At 35.6% G+C, this 20,561-nt stretch overlaps 1 protein-coding gene across 1 annotated transcript; it reads right to left on the bottom strand.

Moving 5' to 3' along the window:
* Positions 1-1,262: 1,262 nt before the first annotated feature.
* Positions 1,263-15,033, bottom strand: LOC129254790 (oxysterol-binding protein 1-like). The gene is made up of 10 exons (XM_054893316.2): positions 14,915-15,033; positions 14,087-14,213; positions 13,456-13,567; positions 12,563-12,712; positions 9,122-9,367; positions 8,492-8,713; positions 7,970-8,065; positions 7,380-7,555; positions 6,677-6,897; positions 1,263-5,967 (listed from the first exon to the last, which is right to left on the bottom strand). The coding sequence occupies exons 3-10, from the start codon at positions 13,510-13,512 to the stop codon at positions 5,825-5,827; spliced, it is 1,311 nt and encodes a 436-aa protein (XP_054749291.1). The 5' UTR covers positions 13,513-13,567; positions 14,087-14,213; positions 14,915-15,033; the 3' UTR covers positions 1,263-5,824.
* Positions 15,034-20,561: the final 5,528 nt, after the last annotated feature.

Raw genomic sequence — 20,561 nt, 5'->3', positions numbered from 1 at the left:
ATGGAAGTCTAAATTTATATTTTACTTTTATTGCTACGAATGAATATTCATGAAATAAGAAGTTGTGTATTTTGGAATGCATCGTTGCTGCACCATGACTCGTGAAATAGATACAATTCTCAGTCTATTTCTTATTTTTTTATTTGTAAAGCATAAATTAAACAAAATGTGATGGTGGATTGTGAGTAATGTTATAATTTGTATTTTAATTTTGATTTTGTTATATGGATTACTTATCATTATGGAATATATTTTGAAGTAGATTATGAGTATAAAGTCAGAGATATATTTTACGCAAGTTTGATTGTATTGACTAACAATTTTAATTTTGTTGGTATTTAAGCAAAAAGCCATATATGTGTTGTGGGTGAATTTTGAAAATCATATTTCTATGTAAAGCAGTATATTAATAAATTATGAAAGGATATGAGCTAAATAGGGAAATCTAGTGCCATGTATGTGTAGATTGTTGCGATTAATGAGCGAATTCATCAAAAATGAGAGGGTCTAGAGCATGTTTCGGCTCAATTTTCAAAGGGAGAATGAACGTATGGTAACCGCAGATAATTACTGGTCATGCTCAACTTATATGGGCTCAAAAGAGTGCAGGCAAAACATATGAACATTTGATGTATTTATACTTCCACACAGATCATGTTTCAGAGAAATACCGATTTGCAATAGACCTAATTGAAAATTGGAATTCCAGATCAATGTTAAGCGAAAATGAAAAAGAATATGATAACCGTTGTTGGTGCCAAACATAACAGAAACCCCATAGAGCTCCGATTCTTTATTTCGTACTTGTGTTTGAAAAGGCAAATACTGCCCCCCCCCCCCTCCACCCCGTAAACTTGATAACTAAGGCGACCAATATGATTTACCATGATGTAAGGAAATAGGGAAGGGATGAAAGAAAGAAAAAGGGTGAACGAGATTTGGAAGAAAAAAAGTAAGAGATTGGAGAGAGGTGTGTGCAGAAGCACGAGAGAGGGAGGGTAGATGGTCCGAGAAGGATGATAGAGTAGAGCTAGTTAGTATGAAAGTAGAGAGAACAAGATTTTCATTGGGAGCTTGTTCTGAACCCTGTATCACAAAACCTTGTGATTGATTATATGTTCAGATTTTATTACTGATTGCACATACTGATCATTGCAATCAATCATTACAATGCTATAATCTATTGCTAAGCTTGTGATAAAGGGCCCTGATGATGCTTCAAATATTAAACCAAAACAAAACTAGTCAGATTATTTCTCAGCTTTTTATATTAATATTTTTAATTATTTAATACATGTACATTCATCTGTTATTCTCTTTTCTTTTTATACATTACATCAACATGGTAGGAATATATTCTTCATAAAAACACACTATATCATGTAAATAAATGAAGAAAATTCCAAATTTTCTTCAATAATTGACCTAAGGGGGCGGTCCATATTTTCCTAATCCTAACATTTTTCATAAGATGAAGGGTAAATCAGGATTACTTTAGATTTAAATACCAAATCTACCATGCCCAAAACCAAGCAACCACATTACTCATTTTAGTCTCGTACATGAATAGTAAAAAATAAAATCAGTGTCAAATTTATTAAAATATACAAAATGGAACTTTGACAGTACTTCTTTAGGAAAATTGGAAAAATGATGAATTTCACGTCGAAAATTAGGGTATACACCATAATAAAGGATAAGTGTTCCTCTTTCCAACTGAAACTATGCGTACATGTACATTTTATGTGCAGTGATATGGTGTTTTGGCCTGCAGCACTCAAGCTTATTTAAATGGAAGCATATATACATGTAAAGTATACATATCCTTTGCAGAAAATAATTTAAGTGGATGCACCAAACTACTTAATATCAACGTTTAAAACTTGCCTTTTACTGAATCTTGCTTACCATTCAACTCAAATTCTACTATTCAAGATCATGTAACTTTGCTCACCAATATGTATTCTAATTGAACATGGAGTGGTATGCAATTTATTACTCAAAATAAGTATAATAAATGTAATTTCTCTTGGATCAGAAATTTCCCAAAATCTGTTAGCAAAATACCCCTTGAATCGCAAACCATACTTAGATGCATAATAATGCACAATAAACATGTCATATCATCCCATTTAACTTGTTTTTCAATATGTGTATTGAACTGAGAGGTAAAATAGTTCTGATGACAGCATTGAATTGAATTACATCCAGCCGCACTCCATCATATAATTTGTTATCAATAGCCCACCTTACTACATTTCTTTTTTATAACATTGCTCTCAGCCAATCAGATTCCATTATTTCAGTAGCTTATAACAGATATATTTTAGCATGTAACTCCACACATACTACTTCAGGTAGCTCATATTTATACCTGTGCTAACTTCTCTTTTCTCAGAGATTATCATTTAGATTTTCTACTCTTTAAGGGGAAGTTCACCATGAAAAAATGTTTCTTTCAATGGAAGCACAGAAAAGAAAAAAAAAGGAAATAAAAGAGATAAAATTGGACAACACATCAGTGGCCGATTTGTGTTTAAATTTGATTAATCACTCCCTCAGAAACATCAACCCATACTTTCCGATGTACAATCAAAGTGAAAATCAAGCATACAATTAATCGCTAACCTTTGTGTTACGGGACCCATGGGTAGATTCATACACCATTGCCATACACAACTGATTTATAATAAAGAGCAATACTTCTGTTACTTTGGTTAAATTCATCCCATTGAGAATTTGTGTATTGAATCACTTGATGGGTAATGATTTCCACTTCCATTTGAAATAAACTTATGTCAGGATGAACCTCTCCTCTTTGTTTACTGTTAAACAGCTAATCATTTAATTTAATACTAGAATTATAAGACAAATCCTGAGGTTAAGGAAATCACACACAGTAAATAAACTAGAAGAAATGCCACTTAGTATGGGAGCCATGAACCATGAAATAGGCAATATTTTAATTTGGTGTTAAAGCTGGTGGTGGACAAAATTAACACCAAACTTGAAATGATTGTGAATGCCATTACTTAGTGGTAAGCCGTGAATATATATCACCATACTATCATCTCCTAAACTTGAATTTGGTGTATGAGCTCAGCTCAGTAGCCTTATTCACTTGCTAAACATTAACACCAAACACCAACACCTTTATTGAAATCATACTATGTGGACAGCTGCAAGGTCTACATCTTTAAATGTAGCCATTATCAATAGAATGCATGAAAGAAAAATAACAATTTAAAACGATTTATCGATCGTTTAGAAGCAAACTAAAGTCATTTCAAATAAAATTGACATTTTTGTGATTAAAATGTTGTAAAGTTAATGATTAGTGTTTAAGAATCACATTTCAGCAACCATGTACATGAAAGTATACAAACACATGTAGGAAGAACTTCTAATAACAGTCCAGTGAGGGTTTCCTTTAGCATAGTGGCTATGATATGATCTTCAACAAAACATTGAAGTGTCAGAATATGCTTTATTGAAACTTAGCAATAAGATGGAGGCATTCCACAAGAAGAGGATATATCACATAAACAAAACAAAATGATATACATGTAATAACGTGTATTGCTCAAATAAAGAATGTACAAAGCTGGCTGAGAATTTAGAAGAGATTGTGTTAATTTTCTGGACAATATTCTAATGAAATCATCCTTTATTTAGTATGATTAGTGGAAAGAGGCCGTTTTTCTGGAGGAAATTTAACAATTGTGTAAAACAGTAGCAAAAGTTATATTCCAAATAAATGAATTTACAGTGTAACATACTTTCAACAGTCCATTACAGATGAATATTTTTTATTTTTGTGCTAGTGTATGATTAAAATTATAAAGTTCTTAGCAAACTCTTTAAGTGTTTAGTTAATGCTATCTATATCATAATTTATCACATTGTATTCCATTTATGCAACTTCCAAATTTTATTACAAATACGAATTGCACATTCATATAACTATTTAATCTTATTCTTTGTTAGAGTAACATAAATATATGAATTTTATGGAAATGAAATTTCAGAATTTCACCCTCTGATAAAACTGTCATATGATTTGAGAAATAAAGGGGGAAAGAGATAGAAGAAATAGGAAAGAAAGAAAATATGTGAAGCACAAATATGCTACAGGAAGCTATGGATGATAGCACAACGCAAAGTATATAAAATTTGAGTAGTATTAGGCATGTTATAGCACAATATGAAGAGAATAATTCAAAATGCTTAATGAAAAGCACATTTTGCTTAGATCACTCACAGAATATATCACTTTCCAACAGATAAAAGAAGAGTGAATGAATAAGATATAGAGAGAGGGGGAGGATACGATAGAGAAGATAGATATATATAGTGAGAGTGAAACACATACAAATAGATGGACAGGGAGGTAAAAGAAGAGATGAAAAAACACAAGAAGAGAAAGAGAGAGGGTGAGAGAGGTACAAAAGAACAACTAGTGCATGCAGCTTTGCTTTGACAATTCTCACACAATTAGTGAGTATGTCAGTGCTATAATTGTGTCACATTCACTTACTGTGTCAATTAATATCCCCCTCCCCTCTCCCTTTTCTTTGTCTCTATGTCTGTCTCCCTCTCTCTCTCTCTACTTCAAATTAATTTCTCCAAAAAAAATATAAACATATCAATAATATTTGGTTTCTAATCCTACCTTGAATATTGCTGTTTTAAAGCAAATAATAAGCAAATCCACACATATACATTTGTTGAAAATGAAATACTGCTTCAATAAAATTTAGTATATCACATCCATAAGGTATACAGCAGAATAAATTGTGCAATATGGATACTACAATTTGCCTCACACAGCGTACTTATAAAATGGAATTGCAATAGTAAATAGAAATAGATTCATATACTACAATCGGGCAGAATTCAATATGAATACTTAACTTGGGGTAATGGAGATCTAACACAATAACAGTATTCTTCAAATATTGAAAGAATCGGGACAATATCATTTCCAACATAATGCAATGTAAGAAATATCAAATATCTATAAACTTCTATAAATTCCCTGTGCATGGCTAAGCCAAAAGTTATTCAGGGAATTTACTTCATATAAAAAAAAACTGATTTGGTGTCATTAGATATTTCTTCTTCATATATACTCACTGAGCTTTGCAAGAGTGTGTCTAAATGGCAACCCAATATGCACTCAATGTAATACAGACAAAAAAAAACATGATCCATATATAATCTCTATTTCAGATTAAACTAAGTTAATCTCTCACATCAAAGGAAGGATATAATTGGAACGATCGTCACTCATTTTGAGATCATCCTTCGGAAAGTTTTTCGTCATATACATCCTTTCTCTCCATAGGAGTCATTCACATTATCCAAAGCTGCTTCTATTTGACATCCATGTCATAATCACATAATTCCACATAGTATATCTCTGAGAAAAAAAATCTCCAAATGCACATAGATAAATCTTCATTTCTTAATAAGCCTTTAAAATCCAACTCATTTTTAGTAAAACCGTCTGAAGCCATTGTGGTCCACTTATAGCATCACTCTACCATTCCTCTATTTCAAAATATGATGCTCATTACCATTTCACAAGTTTCATTAATTGCCCATTTAAAGACCTGCATTCCAAGATGACGTCGAACATAAGGAATTCATATATTCCTTTGCAAAGATCCTCTGGCATGCAGCATCCGCTGTTAAACCTGCTTAGGAAGTCATCACCACTCCGTTAAAAATTGAGGATCACGTCGTTCTCAGCAGCTGATAATCAATCAGTTTTTTGCGAACGAGGAAGAAAAATCAAAAAGAGAGGCTGACAGAGTTCACATCAAAATATATCTGGGCAAATGTTCCATTCTTGCTTTTCTTTGCAGCCCCAGTAGTCTCCTTTATATGTATATGCCATGGATTTTGTGATCTGGTCCATTCGTCGTTCAAACCACACTGGTCGGTAGCCTTCGTATGGTTTACCTGGATATGCAACAAAATTGAAAAAAGAAAGAATGAAAATGACATTCCCACATTGATACTTGTGTAAATTAGGGTAGAAACTCGATGATAAAATTACCTTGATTTATTGTCTGGGGCAGATTCCAGAAGAGTGTGACTGAAAGCTATGAATAAGAGCCAATGCGCAAATCTCTTTGATAACTGTGGCAGCACAATCAGACCAATGCCATGATGTGTTATACACAACAAGGGACAAGGAATTTAAGTGTGACCTTGAGTCACACTGAACTATTTGTGAAACACCCAATTTATCTACATAAAACAAAACGAGGGTAATTTCTACAGTTCAAAACAAAATTGTGTGTGTTTTCTTTGTTGATGAAAATATCTTACATCTGTTTGGGGCTTATCACACATACAAGAATACTAAAAATAATTTTTGGAAGTATCGGGACAATGGTTAAACACTAAGCTGAATTGGCTTATAATTTAATTCTTAATCTCGAGAGGAGAGAGGATTGAATTGTATTTAATTAATTCAAGTTAATCTATACAGGTTGTCCCGGAAATCAAACCTGCAATAGTCTGAAGAACAGGTTGCCAGGTTACAAGTGAAAAGGTTAACCTGTATCGAATGTTTATTATTGCAGAGGTTATACATATAGTCAGACCTACAAATGTTTTGATAAAAAGGTTGGTGGGTTCAAGAAGTGATAAGGCTGAACTGTACCTGCTTCAGCAGCAAGTGCTGCTTCCGATTCCCTCTTTTTTCTCTTTGACCTCTGCTTATCCTCTAGCCTGAGTTTCTCCTGGTTGGCCTCATCCCAGTAACCATCTTCCATCAGACGCTGGTCTGGCCTGTTCCTGCTGTCCGTGGGCGCCACATCATCATCGGGCTCATTCATGGTCACAGCCAGCTCGTTGAAGTTGTACATCAGCTCACAGTTTGGCCTGTGCAGAAGGAGGGTTAGTAACGTAACTCAACAACATGGATGGACTGTCAAGGTTCAACATATGATTAAGATCGTTTTATTGGACAACCTACTGATGAAACTGGGAGATTTGTTCTTTGGGAAAATTTGCTTAGTGGGAGTGTTTACAGATAAACATAATGTGGACAGGCAATGGACTCTCTTGGTTGACACAAGAATTTCATGGATTCATTTTATAACCCATTGACATATCCAAAGGCATTTAATCAATTTGCTGTAGTGAATTGACTGAAGGATTGTTGTATGATGTACTAAAAGGGGAAATAAAAGAAGATAAAACAAATCAACTTTTACAAAATCTTTATGGAGAATAGGTTTAACTGTTGAATATTCAGGAGTATAAATAAAGTAAATGTACAAATGAACCGAACAACTGAAACAGAATCTAAATGTTCTATACAGGAATTGAATGATTCATTTTAAGACCCATAATGGACTTACATAGGAGGATTCCTCTGCCAGAGTACTTTGGTTGCCCCACAGTTGTAGACCGGCTTGCCCCGACCTGATTTCTCTATCGTGATGTTCTGCACCTCTGCACATTCCATCTTCTTATCCCATGTCCCTGATAACACATATTTGGCTGTATTGTTGCCATCCATGATTACACCAGTTACCTGAAAAAGGCGAGGAAAATAAAACCGTTCTTGAGAGTTGTCAGCACCAACAAGTTGTCATTATCCGAGAGTTACAAATAGAAATAGTCGGACACAAGATAGCAAGTCCCATTTAGTCAGACTTTGGTATGACTTGGTCACAAATCAAACCCATGATCTCACAAGGCAGGCATTCTGCATAGGTTATGGTTGTAGAATTAGGGTTGGGTTAATGGTTGAATTTTCAACATGGACTTAGTGTGCAGATGTAGCATCTGATCAATGGCCACATAGACCATATAAGAGAACCCCTAAAATCAATTGGGACTTCAGATGTTGCAGTGATCAAACATAACTTTCATTGTAATGTTGGTGAAACAGACACCACCTACACAACAGTCCTATTTCAAGAGAAGTAGTGACAAACAAGCTTACCTTCCTTGGGACATCTCTAGAAAAGTAGCTGGTGGGTTTAAAGTTTAGTCGACAGACATCTTTGGTTGTATGATTAAGAAGCTCGCATTCACCAGACTGCAAGAAAAGAATACGACAGGTAACTACAGAGTATCTTCATAGCAACATGTGTTTTTATTAATATTCTGCTTTTAATAACTTTAGGATACCATCATGATTACTACCACTACTAGATCATAATATTAATCACCATCATCATCATCATCATCATTACCATCAAAACCCTAACAAACATTGTCATCACCATCATAATGAACATGTACCTCACCATCAATGCATTCATCATATTCAATATCATCAACATGTCATCATCATCATCATCATCACCACCACCACCACCACCACCACCACCATCATCATCATCGTCACATTCAATCACCACCACCAACAGCACCACTATCAACCTTTTGCCTACAAGAACCATGAATTTCTGTAACCATGGCTATGATAAATCTATGGATATTCTAGTAAAAGAATTCTTACCTGGTCAACCCATAGTTTTCCTACAATGATGTTATGGACGGTGACTGTAACTCTGGTATAGGTGTAGTGACTACCAGACTTCTTGAAGGAGATATGGGCGGTGCCCTGAGGGAAGATCTGGAGGTACTTTCCACGGAACTTGCTGCTGATGGTGGTTTCCATCCACAGCGTCCAGTCTTTACTCTCTACATGAAACGCTGCTGCAGGCGGATGGTGACTCACCTAAAATTATAGGAGTAAATTTCAATCAAATTAAACATTGTGATGACAAAAAAACATTAAAGACATCTTCAAATTACTTCTTTTTTTTGGGGGGGGGGGGTGAGATGGTGAAACGAGAATGAAAATGTATTTCTTGCGTAAGCAGCAATAGCCAAAGAAGCCAAAGCAATGATTTTGGTAAATATGGGGTCTCTTTCACACTGAAGTTCTCTCAACTTGTTCCAAGGAGGCTGGAGGGGTCACATCAACAAAACTTACTCTAAACCAACCGATAAAATGTCATTGGTAATAATGTAATAGCTTTGGTTGGTTTGGAGTCAGTTTCGCCGTGTGACTGTGGCATTTATGAAGAAACATTCTCATTACCTGTTACATCAAATTGTATGTCTGTATCTATTCTAATCTAACCTGTTCACTTATTGCTCTCCACCCTAAGTCGTCCATCCTATCGCACTCGAATGTCTCTCCGAGGAGGGGATTGAATGGCTTGGTCGTACGAACCGACGTCTCAGCATATGCTGATGTGATGAATGCTGCTACGTATGCCATCTCCTCACAGGTGTCATCACACTGGGCAGCCATGTTGAGGAGGTCACTGTAAAACACATCCTCTGTCAGCCGCTGGAGCATGGAAAGCGGCTCGTTAAAGTTGACCTAAATTAGAGAAAAGACATTGGTAAATTAGTTATCATTATTGATGATTTACTCAATAAGATATTAAGGATAGAGTGCAGAATTTATTAATACCTCAAAGGTTCTGCCTATTCAAAGAAATCTAAAACCTGCAACTTACGTTAATGTTAATGACTTGAACTCTTAGATGAAATGAACATGCCCAAGGTTGCGTACACAAAATCATGACAGCATAACTTGCACTAACAATTTGATTGGTCTATTTCATTTCGCAGACAGGCCAGCAGAAAAATGTCTCCTGACTCGCCAAGATTTTGTCATTGTTTCAAATCCCTTGAACCATGTTTGAACAAGCCCTAAATTTTGTCTGAACCTTTTCAGATCTATGCTGTAAAATGTCAGATCAGTTTTGTGTTAGCATGTGCTATGCTTTGTTGTCACTGACATTGTTTTAGTTTTAGATTCAGTATTCGTATTTTTTTTTTTTTTTAATATATTTCCTAAAATTACTTGTTTGATGTCAAAACTTTGTGGTTTAACTTCCAGGATAGGCTCATTTAGGATATGGCAAGTCAAATTCACAAGTTCCACTGCTGAGAATAAATATCCTTTCCTCTTGTGTCCATTCCTGTAACAAACATCAAGCATCATTCCTTTACAATATACGGTATCAAAAACCATTGGGGCGCTTTTCAAACCACTTAAAGATGCATGGAAAAGGGAAGATTAGGGTTGTTTCTTGCATAGAATTGTGATTGACCCCATCAATCTCAACTATGGAAAAATTCAACCATGCCAGATCTAAAATTCATATGTCTATTCAAAGTTATTTTTAAATATGACTAATATTCATCATGTCACAAATCATTGCATTGAACAATCATCATGTTCCATTTTATTTACAATTACTAAATGATTTGATTTGATTTGAAATAAGAATGCATGCAAGTTTTAGATGAAGAATTAACAACAATGACAAATAGCTTATCGTAGCTGAGATTGATTGGATCAAACATAACTATTGTATGATGCGAGCCAAGGAAGATGTTTCAGGATGACTGAGAGAAAATTTAACATAAATATGGCAAGCCTTCTATGCAATTAATCACTCTAATCACCCTATCACAACCATAGGTATAACATAACTTATGTCTTCACAGAAATTTACATAAATTGTCTGGTAGCCAATTCAAGCAACAAGTCACAGCCTGGCCTGTCATAGTTACAAGCAATTTAAGCCAATATAAGTATTTTTGAAACCCTCAGAGGTGTGTCTACAGGAATCCATAAATTTGACCATGCTGCAGACAATCTTTAGCCCCTCTCTACTGCTGAATTTCAAGTATCATTCATTGAATATGCAGGATCGATCCCTAAAGGCTACTTGAAATTACGACTTCCTTTCTCTAAAAGCTCTTGTAATCCATACAAACCATAGGACGGTAGATGACCACTAACCAATAGACTGTCATTTGGGGTTGATTTCCTGTGCAACTGCATCATGAATGATTTACAATCTGCAGATTCTAACATTTTCTCTGACTTTACAGGTAAATCGAACATTGACGTTTTGTAATATGATGTATTCAAGAGAAGTAAGAACACATAATAACATCTAAAATGTACTTTTTTATAGAGTTCAAATTACATTGGCAATTTTTTAAAGTGATTGCCCAGATTATCCGGTTCTAGCTTGCCCCATGAAAATGCATGCACACATTCTCCACCCCAGGGGAGACTTAGTGCATTATAATGAGTTCTGCATTGAACCTATAAAATGACTGAGCCCTAAAATATATGTACTGGTATGTACCATCTTATATCACAGAGTAGATTTTTTTAAATATGTTAGTCCTTTATTTTAACTAATCGATATAAAAAGACACAGGTGCATTACAAAGCTACATCAAGCTGACTGAATGCACAGTGCATGACCGCTGAGAGATAAATCAGAGTGAGGGTTGGCATTGTAAAACGGCTTCTTTGAAAGCCAAGTACTCCTTCAGATTTGTCTTCTTCAAGTTACACCACGGTACCGTGTACCGCAAGAGTTGGGTTGCCATGCATTAAGCCTGCCAAATGTTCATTCCCACTAGCCTGAAATGGTTTATAGAATAACGAGTTGAAGACTAAAGCTGGTGCTCAAAATATCAATAGTGCGCCCCTAGGAGTTATTAGTCAAAATAATGATATGCCCACTATCTTTAAGTATCAGAACACAATGAAGTCTCAAATCATCTTTAGCACTGACCAACACTGACCTACTAGATTGAATCTGACAAATTGGGAAAAAAACTATAGGCCTACTTCTTCAGTCATATAAAAAAATGAGAAAGAATACGTAACATGTCTAATAACTCCCTGAACTGAGAGAAGTATAGAAAAGTTAATGGTCATCTTTTCTCAACTCTTGAGTGGGGTGATGTACCCGAGCCTCAATCTAGTCTGCAGGCACAGACCCTGATTGAAATTTGATAAAAAAGTGGGTCTCCATGTAAAGACAAGCACATAAATAACCCGCGAAAGGGCCTTCACTACACAAGGCATCATAGGCTGCACATTCAGACCCATAATTCGAGTAAGGGTTTGCACTGCAGACAAGCCCTAATCTGCCCTTGTGTTTGGGGTATAACAACTACAAGAGCGAAATAGTGTGCTATTTAAATATTTACGTGTATACCCCAGATTAGGTGATAATGGGAACTGGCCTACTGGGAGAAGTGACCTGAAAATGCAGATAGGTTTGGTGGAATGCAAGCACAAGGCGGAAAGTTCAGGAGAGTGGGTGGCAAGATGTAGGGCAAGTTCAGATCATTAGGAATTCTTAGATTATTCAAGACTTTGGGGACACCTTAAATCCGGATTGTACATTAATATCCTTGGTTCACGTGTTTCGAAATGTGTGCACAATCCCCAAATTCAATTTACAAGTCTCTGTACAAAAGTTAGAGTATGAAAGAGAGAAAGATGTAGGCTACAATTCACATGTATGTATTCTATTTCTTCCACCCCCCCATACTTTCAACTGATCATCATTGCCCGTTTCATTCATATGGATCGTAAGAAGTAATATAATTGTCATAGCATGTTTTCCAGTTCACATCTACCTTCATTCATGATTATCAACTCAAACATCACAACCAATGTCCACATCATTACCACCATCATCATCATCATCATCATCATCATCCTCCTCCTCCTCAAACTGATCCTTACCGGCATGGGTATCCTGGATAGTTCCTTGCCGATACAGTTCTTGATAATACTCCAGAGACTCAGACTCTGGTTGGGTTTCTCAGGGATCTTCTTACGCCTCTGTTTCACCATTGGTCCTACTTTGGGCTGTGTCTTCAACCGGTGTGGTAGCTGTCAAAGAAACAAAACTTACATGACTCTACACTTCAGATTGGCATGATCACTCTACTTCCAGCTCAATATAAGGGTGCTTAGCATTTCTCATCATGACGAGGAATATTCTATTTGAGGAAACCAGCCTCACTGCACATGAATAAGGAAGAGAGCGCAGCAATATAGGCCCTGTCACATAGCCTTGCGGGTGATTGCCCGTAACTCACCCGCAACAAAGTTTTGAGCACGTTCAAAACTTTTCTGCGTGCAAATCAGACTTGCATGTGCTTCTGCGGGCATCTGCATGTGAGATACGTGCAAGATACTGTCAATGCGGGCAACCTGCAGGCGACATGTGGGTAGCCAAAATAGTCACCTCCAAGTTACACCCAGGCTTGCACAGAACAATGTGACAGGGCCTTCAAGGAGAGAAGATTCTGCATCATGTGTAGGTTGAAGCTCCTTATCATAGAATTTAAAAATAATATCAAAAGCTGTCTGCAAGAATTCCAAGAATTCTACAAGAAGTACCAAGAGAAGTAAGCAATCAAGAGAAGTAAGCAATCAGCCAAAGTAACAATCTACTTGCAGACATCAGTTATTTATTTTTCAACGGCATCCATTAGCAGGAATGGCATCCATATGTGACATTACTGCTCTAAATAGATCTGTGTTGGTGGTGTTCATGATTTATGATGCATTTCTCCACTCTGTACAAAAATTGATTTACGTACATCATATTTAAATCGATTAGTACTCACATTGTTTCCCTCATCCAACTTGCTAATCTGGACGACTGCCTCTACCCCCGGCTGCATCTCTTCTCCACTGCTGGCTTCAGTGCTTGCCACACTCCCCTCGCTGGGTGTTCTCCTGAAATGGATTTAAATTTGACACAATTTTGAACAAATGAGACTGTAGTCAATATCAGAGATTCACACATGATGTGATTTAGAATATGTGGGACTGTAGTTGGTATTAGGGAGACGGTGACAAAATTAAAGATACATGGGACTGAAGTTTGGAGTAGATATCTAAATAAGGACATTTTAAATAGGGTGGGGGTCACTATGGTAATCACACACAATATTCTATAGTTCTTCAATGGAAAAAGTCTACACATTTTAATATCCCAAACTGTAAAAAAAAAAAGCAATTGATGGAATTTATATACACAGTTCATTGGATAACAAAATGCAAGTGATGTCAAAGACTTAACATTTTAATAATTCATAACTCTGTAATCCATTGATAGATGTTCAAGCAAATTTCATTTGACATGGTTCTCTAGTTTTTTCTGCATTAGTTAAAATCACCATGGCATCATGGCATCTTCATTTACAGGTTTGGTTGATAGTGTTTCACCATTCTGTTGAAAGAATGAATGTTTACCTATGATGTATATTAGAATTGTCTCTTGGCAGCTGAACAGAGGTTGTGAACTGAAACTGCTCTATGGCATCAAAGAATTCATTCTCATCATCATCGCTGTGATCATCCTTGCTTTCGTCAGAGTTAACTACAAGATAAAACAAATTGAGATATTTTTTATCATCATTCTGTAATGAAAATTCAGAGGGGGTGCAAATTTGGTATGGGTACACATAAACATGTGAAATCATAGAAGGAAAGTTCAAAATGCTCTTCATTATCATCATCATCACTGATATCTTTATCTTCTGTTGTGATACACTAAACCACCAGTAAAATGTTCACATTAAAAGTGAACAAAGGAACATTCTTATACAAAATTATCATCATAACTTACTTTAAAGAAGAGTTAGAGAATTCAATAACTTGCTCTTTGGAAACATAGTAAGATTCACCAAGCACTTACATGAAGTATATGATCATAATTTGATTACAAAAAATAATTACAATCAGTCATTGAAAATAGCCATGAAAGAATAATACAGCAAACAAATTCCATAAAATATGTGATAAAACGAACATTCAGAATATGATTCATTGTTACAAAATTGGAAGCTGTCCAGCAAAATGTTCACAGTATCACCAATATACAATCCAGTATTAAAGGAGCATATTCCTCATGATTATTCTTTATTCCTAAATGTAAATAATTCCTAATATATAACGGTCACAAATACATAGGCAGATCAGCAAATAGTCACAGATAATACTGAAGCAGTAGAGGTGATATCCTCATTCTCTTAAATGAAAAACGGCAGAAGAAACAAAAGAAAAATCAAATATACTGACACGTATGAACAATCAAAATCTCAACCGTAGTATACACGTTGCACAATACATTCTGCCAGCCGCCTACTTCCTAAGACAATTTTTCTACACTCTCCCAACTGAAACTTGCATTCAAGTGGAAATAGCTCTCAAGTTTAGTTTCCTTTGTCGATCTAGCCAACGCAAAACCCACTTAATCTTTTTCCAATCATGTGATGAAGGCAGGATGCTTGTACTAGAGGTTAAAATATTCTCGACGAGCAAAATATGACAGGAAATAGTTGGACTGCCCTTGCTTCCTACACGAAAAGTACAAAAACATATTTTTCCCCCATGACCATGCAGAACATGTATAATCAAAGCCACCATTAAAAGCTAATAAACAAAATAAAAGCCCATATATAATTATTTAAAATGATCCCTGTAGAAAAATTATCCAAATATCTGAACCTATAAACACAATGGCCCATATTCTGAAGTCGGGTTTAACTTAAACTCAGGTTTATAAAGTTGTGGTTTAAGTATGGATAGCCAATTGTTACATAAATCACTAACAGTAGAGATATCATATTTCAGCTCATTTGGCTCTCAACTCATTCATAATTATCTAGGAAGTATAAATAGATGATTGTCTTCACCATCGATGAATCAGGAAAGGGCACAGTAAACATAAGAAACATACAACTTATTAAAAATTTTGACACTTTTGGCTTCCCATAATTTTAGCACAGAGTTAGACCATGGTCTAAGTTAAACAGACTTCAGAATACGGGCCTTTGAGAAGTAACATAAACTAGACTCAACAAATCAGAACTGTGTTCACCTCCTCCCCCTAAAAAAATGGCACAAAATGTACGTATCAACAATATGACAGTCAGGGTACTACATACACTGCCTATATTACTGATTTAAAGCCAATTTGAAATTTAATTCCAATATCAAATAGTTTCAAAATACTTTTTTTCATATTCTCAGTTCCCACTTTGACAAAAATAATACAAAATTATTCAGAAACAAAATTTTAAGATAAAACATAGTGAACGAGGAAAGAGAATTAAATACTAAAGTCTTGAAGAAGCATAGTTCACAAGTCCTGATAATTAATTTTAGTTTTGAGCTAGTGCTTGAAGTTGAATGAAAAAAATGTATTTCCCCTTTTAATTGGGGGAGTTCTTCAAAAATCAAAATTTCCCTTTAAGCCATGATATTGGGAATATATCACAGTTACCAAACAGATAATATATCTTTAGGCAATAAACTTATTTTATTTCTGAAGAAAATGGGGAAAATGTGAATTTAACTTGTCACTAGTCATGGGTTTTGTAATTATGTGGGCAGATTTAATACATTACTCAATCAAAATTTGGAAGCAGTTTGAAGAGAAAAATTACACAATTTAATGATGTGATAAGCACGATAAAACATCCTTCTTTCTCATACTCACCTTGTTGTGTTTTTCTCATGATCTAGTGATTTTCAAGTGTTTCATGATGATCTAGTTTTTCATGTAGTCTCTAAATAAAGACTTCAAATTAACAATTCATATAAAATCAATTCTGTTTTTACAGGAAACTGTATTTAAATTGATTGCAATATTGTGCAATAGAACAATATTGAATTTACTAAAAAAATTCACCTCCAGGAATGGTGCATATGATGGTGCTATTAAAATTAAAATACTGATTTTTTCAAACGGACTTTCTATGACATTCTTTTGTCCATGTAATTCCATGAAAGCAATAAACTCCATGTATCTTAATTCTTTAAAATAATTCTATATTTCTCAATATTTCTCAATATTATAAAATAAATCAAAATAAAATTGGGTAACTGATTAAAATCCCACTACATGTATAATCCAATTTGTAGTCTTTTTGGTCTTAGAATTCCTACATTTTTGTCTAAATTGTGTTTCTTTATTATGATGGGCTATCACTGTGATCACTCAAGAAGTGTGTGGTATAACTTTCAAATCTAAAAATAGCCACGCAGGGGGGGGGGGGGTTCACAACCACTGATAATGATATTACATTGAATATAATCCATTCTCGAGCTAAAAATATGGAAAGTGGTCTTTGTATCTTTAGAGGGGGGAAATGGGAGAGGGGAGAAATAAGTGAAATGGGAGGGGAGTAGGATCAGAAAAAGGATGAGAAGTAGAGAGGGATCAAGAAAAAAGAGAAAGAGACAAGAGCTGAATAAAAGCATAAGTGGTATAGAAGCCAATTCGTCCACTGCCAACTTGTCCACTCACCTCATGGTCTACCTTCATTTAGTCTAATGCCATTCCATCCATCAACATTTCGTCTAACAACCATTTGGTCCAATAACCATTTGGTCAAATCATCACTTCGTCTAATCCCCATTTTGTCTATTACCATTTCGTCTAATAACCAGTTGGTCTAATACCCATTTTCTTTTCATTCATTTTGCACAATTAACACTTTAGTTTAATTAGAGCAAATGGTATATGGACTAAATGGCTATTGGACCAACTGGTTATTAGACGGAATGGCATTAGATTAAATGAAAGTAGACCATGTGGTGAGTAGACAAACTGATGATAGATCAAATGGTAGTAGACCAGTTGGCAATTGGACGAATTGGAAATAAACCAATATAGGGTCGAGAGCGAGAGAATGGAGGGGAGTGGAAGAACAGGAGGAAATGAGGAAGGAAGGAAGGATGGTGACAAAGAGTGAAAAGGAGTGGGGAGAAAATAAAAATAAAAAGGTGACAGATGAAACAGCAATAAATTAAAACAAAATAAAATTCAAAAAATGATAAATGAAGGATTGTATCACTGTTGTATCACATAAAGCAATGGGATGATACTTCATACTAAAACAAAATTTTAAAAAAGGAATAGAGTTCCATTCTCTATTCAACAAAAAGGCTGCACTCTCCACGAATCTGAAATTACTGTAAAATCATTTCAATGCTGCAACTCTATGACTCATCATGAACGCCAATATTCATTTGATACTGTAAGATAACATTGAGTGAATGCTTTAATGCACATTTTTCTTCCTTCAGCAATCTTTTGTACATAAAGCGTGCTCTAGAAAATAAAAAAATGCATGAAGACTTGTCAGGTAGGTTTTATAGAACTGCCAATGATTGTTTGCATAGAATGATGAACAGCTTTCTTGATTTGAAAAAAAATAGCCCTCCCTGCAATTTTGAATTGTTCAATATCTAATACTGCATCTAATAAAAAAAAATACAATTCCTCATTCCATCTTGTTTTCTAAATTTTGTTATTGGGAAGACATAGTATGATAATATAAAATATCTTTTCTATGAAAAGAATGTAAAGTACAAGTCCAAGTATCCATCAAACAAAAAGATAGTGTAAACAATTATTTCCTGTTTGATTCAAATGGTTGTACATCAGCAGGAATGCAGGATGACACAAAACTTCTTTAACTCAAATGAAGATGTCATTCTTAATAAACATATCTACATGTAGTAATATCTATATTACCGAAGTAAGTTTATATCGCTGGCAACGTTCTCGCCAGGTTCATTCTGACGCTTGGCGGCGCGAAGCGACGAAGCCGCGCAGCGGCCTCGGTGCGTGCAAAGCACGCACGGGGGGAGGGTTGCGGGAGGGGGGTGTCCCCCCTCCATCGCGGAGCGCGGTAGCTATCGAAAATATCAATATCGACGAGCTTAGATTGCTGCTAAATGCACCACATTTTATGTCTATTTAATGCTTCTCCGGCCACACAGCTGTAACGGTTGCGCGAATTGCGATTGAAACAGAAAGGCAAGTACTGATGAAAAAGGTCAAAAGAAAAGATTTAAATTCAATCTCATTTTATACTTACAGTTTATAGATTGATTCACATCGATGACATCGATAATGTACTCCTTACTTTCCAATGTCTAGATCGCTACGTCCTTAGAAAGTGCGATTCATTTTGTGAATGCGTATCAATGACCGACTACATCTACGGACCGCATGCGCGCCGCGCCGCGCCACGCCCTTACTAAATCCAAAGATTGTTCCGACTTTGTTTGGAAGCCTCGGAAGGAAACTTCCGAGGCTTCCAAATAATGGGCATCGGTATTCATGAGACGATATAATTTGCATGTTTGTTTTGTTTCCAGATACTCACTGAAACTATAACTCTCATAATTAAGACTTCTGTTGATGATGTTTATACTAATAATATCCAATCAAGATTCGTTTGTCACTGTCAATTATCGCTATGTTTATTTGTATTGTTCTATACTCACCTATAAAATAATGAATGTGTCCATCACGAGCGGGAGAAATATTTTTAGTCATTCATCATACTTTAATATTACGATTTTGTTCTTATTATAATTAATTGCGATTTAAAATGTTTTGAAAGTAAAGCTTAATTGACAGGAAAGCAGATTTATACTCACTGTCAATTATTGCTATGTTCATTTGTATTGTTCTATACTCGCCTATAAAATAATGAATGTGTCCATCACGAGCGGGAGAAATATTTTTAGTCATTCATCATACTTTAATATTACGATTTTGTTCTTATTATAATTAATTGCGATTTAAAATTTTTCAAAGTAAAGCTTAATTGACAGGAAAGCAGATTTGTATTTTTAAATAATGCACTATGTAGGCCTACAAATACAGCGTGTGTGAAAGAGAGGAAGAGGGGGGGGGGAGGGTTGTAGCTAGGATGGTCGAAGGGGGAGAGCGAAAGGGGAGGGGTCGTGGCGTGGACAATGACAAGGGGATGTTGAGATCGTACGTGTGTGTGGGATTGGTGAAGAAGTCAATATTCGAAGCGAATGCATATTTATAGACATGTCTATACTAATACTGATGATGACGGCTGAATAATCTTTCTTTACATGTATATTTTGGCGATTTAAAAATTTAAAAATATTTTCTTGCACCATGAGTGGGAAGATCGAGGTTCGTGATTCAATAAATTGCATCAGTTTTTAAGTTACAGAAATTCACGAACAGATTATTAAAATTGAAAAGAAAAAGAGTCAGAAAGATCTTAATTTTATAGCCCCCGTCCAGCGTAAACAACATGAAGAATATTTGAGGTCACGAAACCAGCTGATTCGCATTCATACAACAGGTTAACAGGTCACGCACATGGTACACATTCCAAGGGCGGGAATTCGGGGAAACCCGTTTTCAAGCACAATGATTGACTCAACCCAGAAAGTGAATACTAATTAGATCACGTGCCATCGGCTTTGGGGCGTCTCGTTCACATTCCAACTCATTTCATAAATATAATCCACTCGCAGTAATTAGGTTAACGACGTTGTAAAGATAACTCTATATAAAACACAATTCCGATATAAAACATATATAAAGACATAAGTGAAATTGAAAAATTCATCGAGCGATATTTAAATTATACTAGCGACTCATGTGGGCGTGGACAAACGAAATACATACCCTCTAAAACGTTCACACATATCAACTTCAATAATTCGTACTTGAATTAATGCAGGGGCCGCGGAAAGGTCTTGAAAGTGGGGGGGGGGGGCTGACCAGCGTGCAAAAAACGCAATCAGGTGGTCCATTTTATGATTTTGTACACGGTTTTGGAAAAAAAAAGTGGGGGAGCTGAAGCCCACCCAGCCCCCCCCCTTCCCCCTGTTTCCGCGGCTCTGAAATGAATATCTGTGAATGAATTGTCCATTC

This window comes from Lytechinus pictus, chromosome 2 (genome assembly GCF_037042905.1).
Source record: "Lytechinus pictus isolate F3 Inbred chromosome 2, Lp3.0, whole genome shotgun sequence".
NCBI lineage: Eukaryota > Metazoa > Echinodermata > Echinoidea > Temnopleuroida > Toxopneustidae > Lytechinus > Lytechinus pictus.
This window is presented reverse-complemented; position numbering and strand designations above follow the sequence as displayed.

Excerpts from the sequence above, each read along its gene's own strand:
- LOC129254790 (XM_054893316.2), bottom strand. The coding sequence starts at position 13,512 with ATGCAGCCGGGGGTAGAGGCAGTCGTCCAGATTAGCAAGTTGGATGAG. Across the intron at positions 9,368-12,562 it reads TATCCAGGATACCCATGCCG|GTCAACTTTAACGAGCCGCT; the intron begins GTAAGGATCAGT and ends TCTCTAATTTAG. Across the intron at positions 8,714-9,121 it reads GGAGAGCAATAAGTGAACAG|GTGAGTCACCATCCGCCTGC; the intron begins GTTAGATTAGAA and ends CTATAATTTTAG.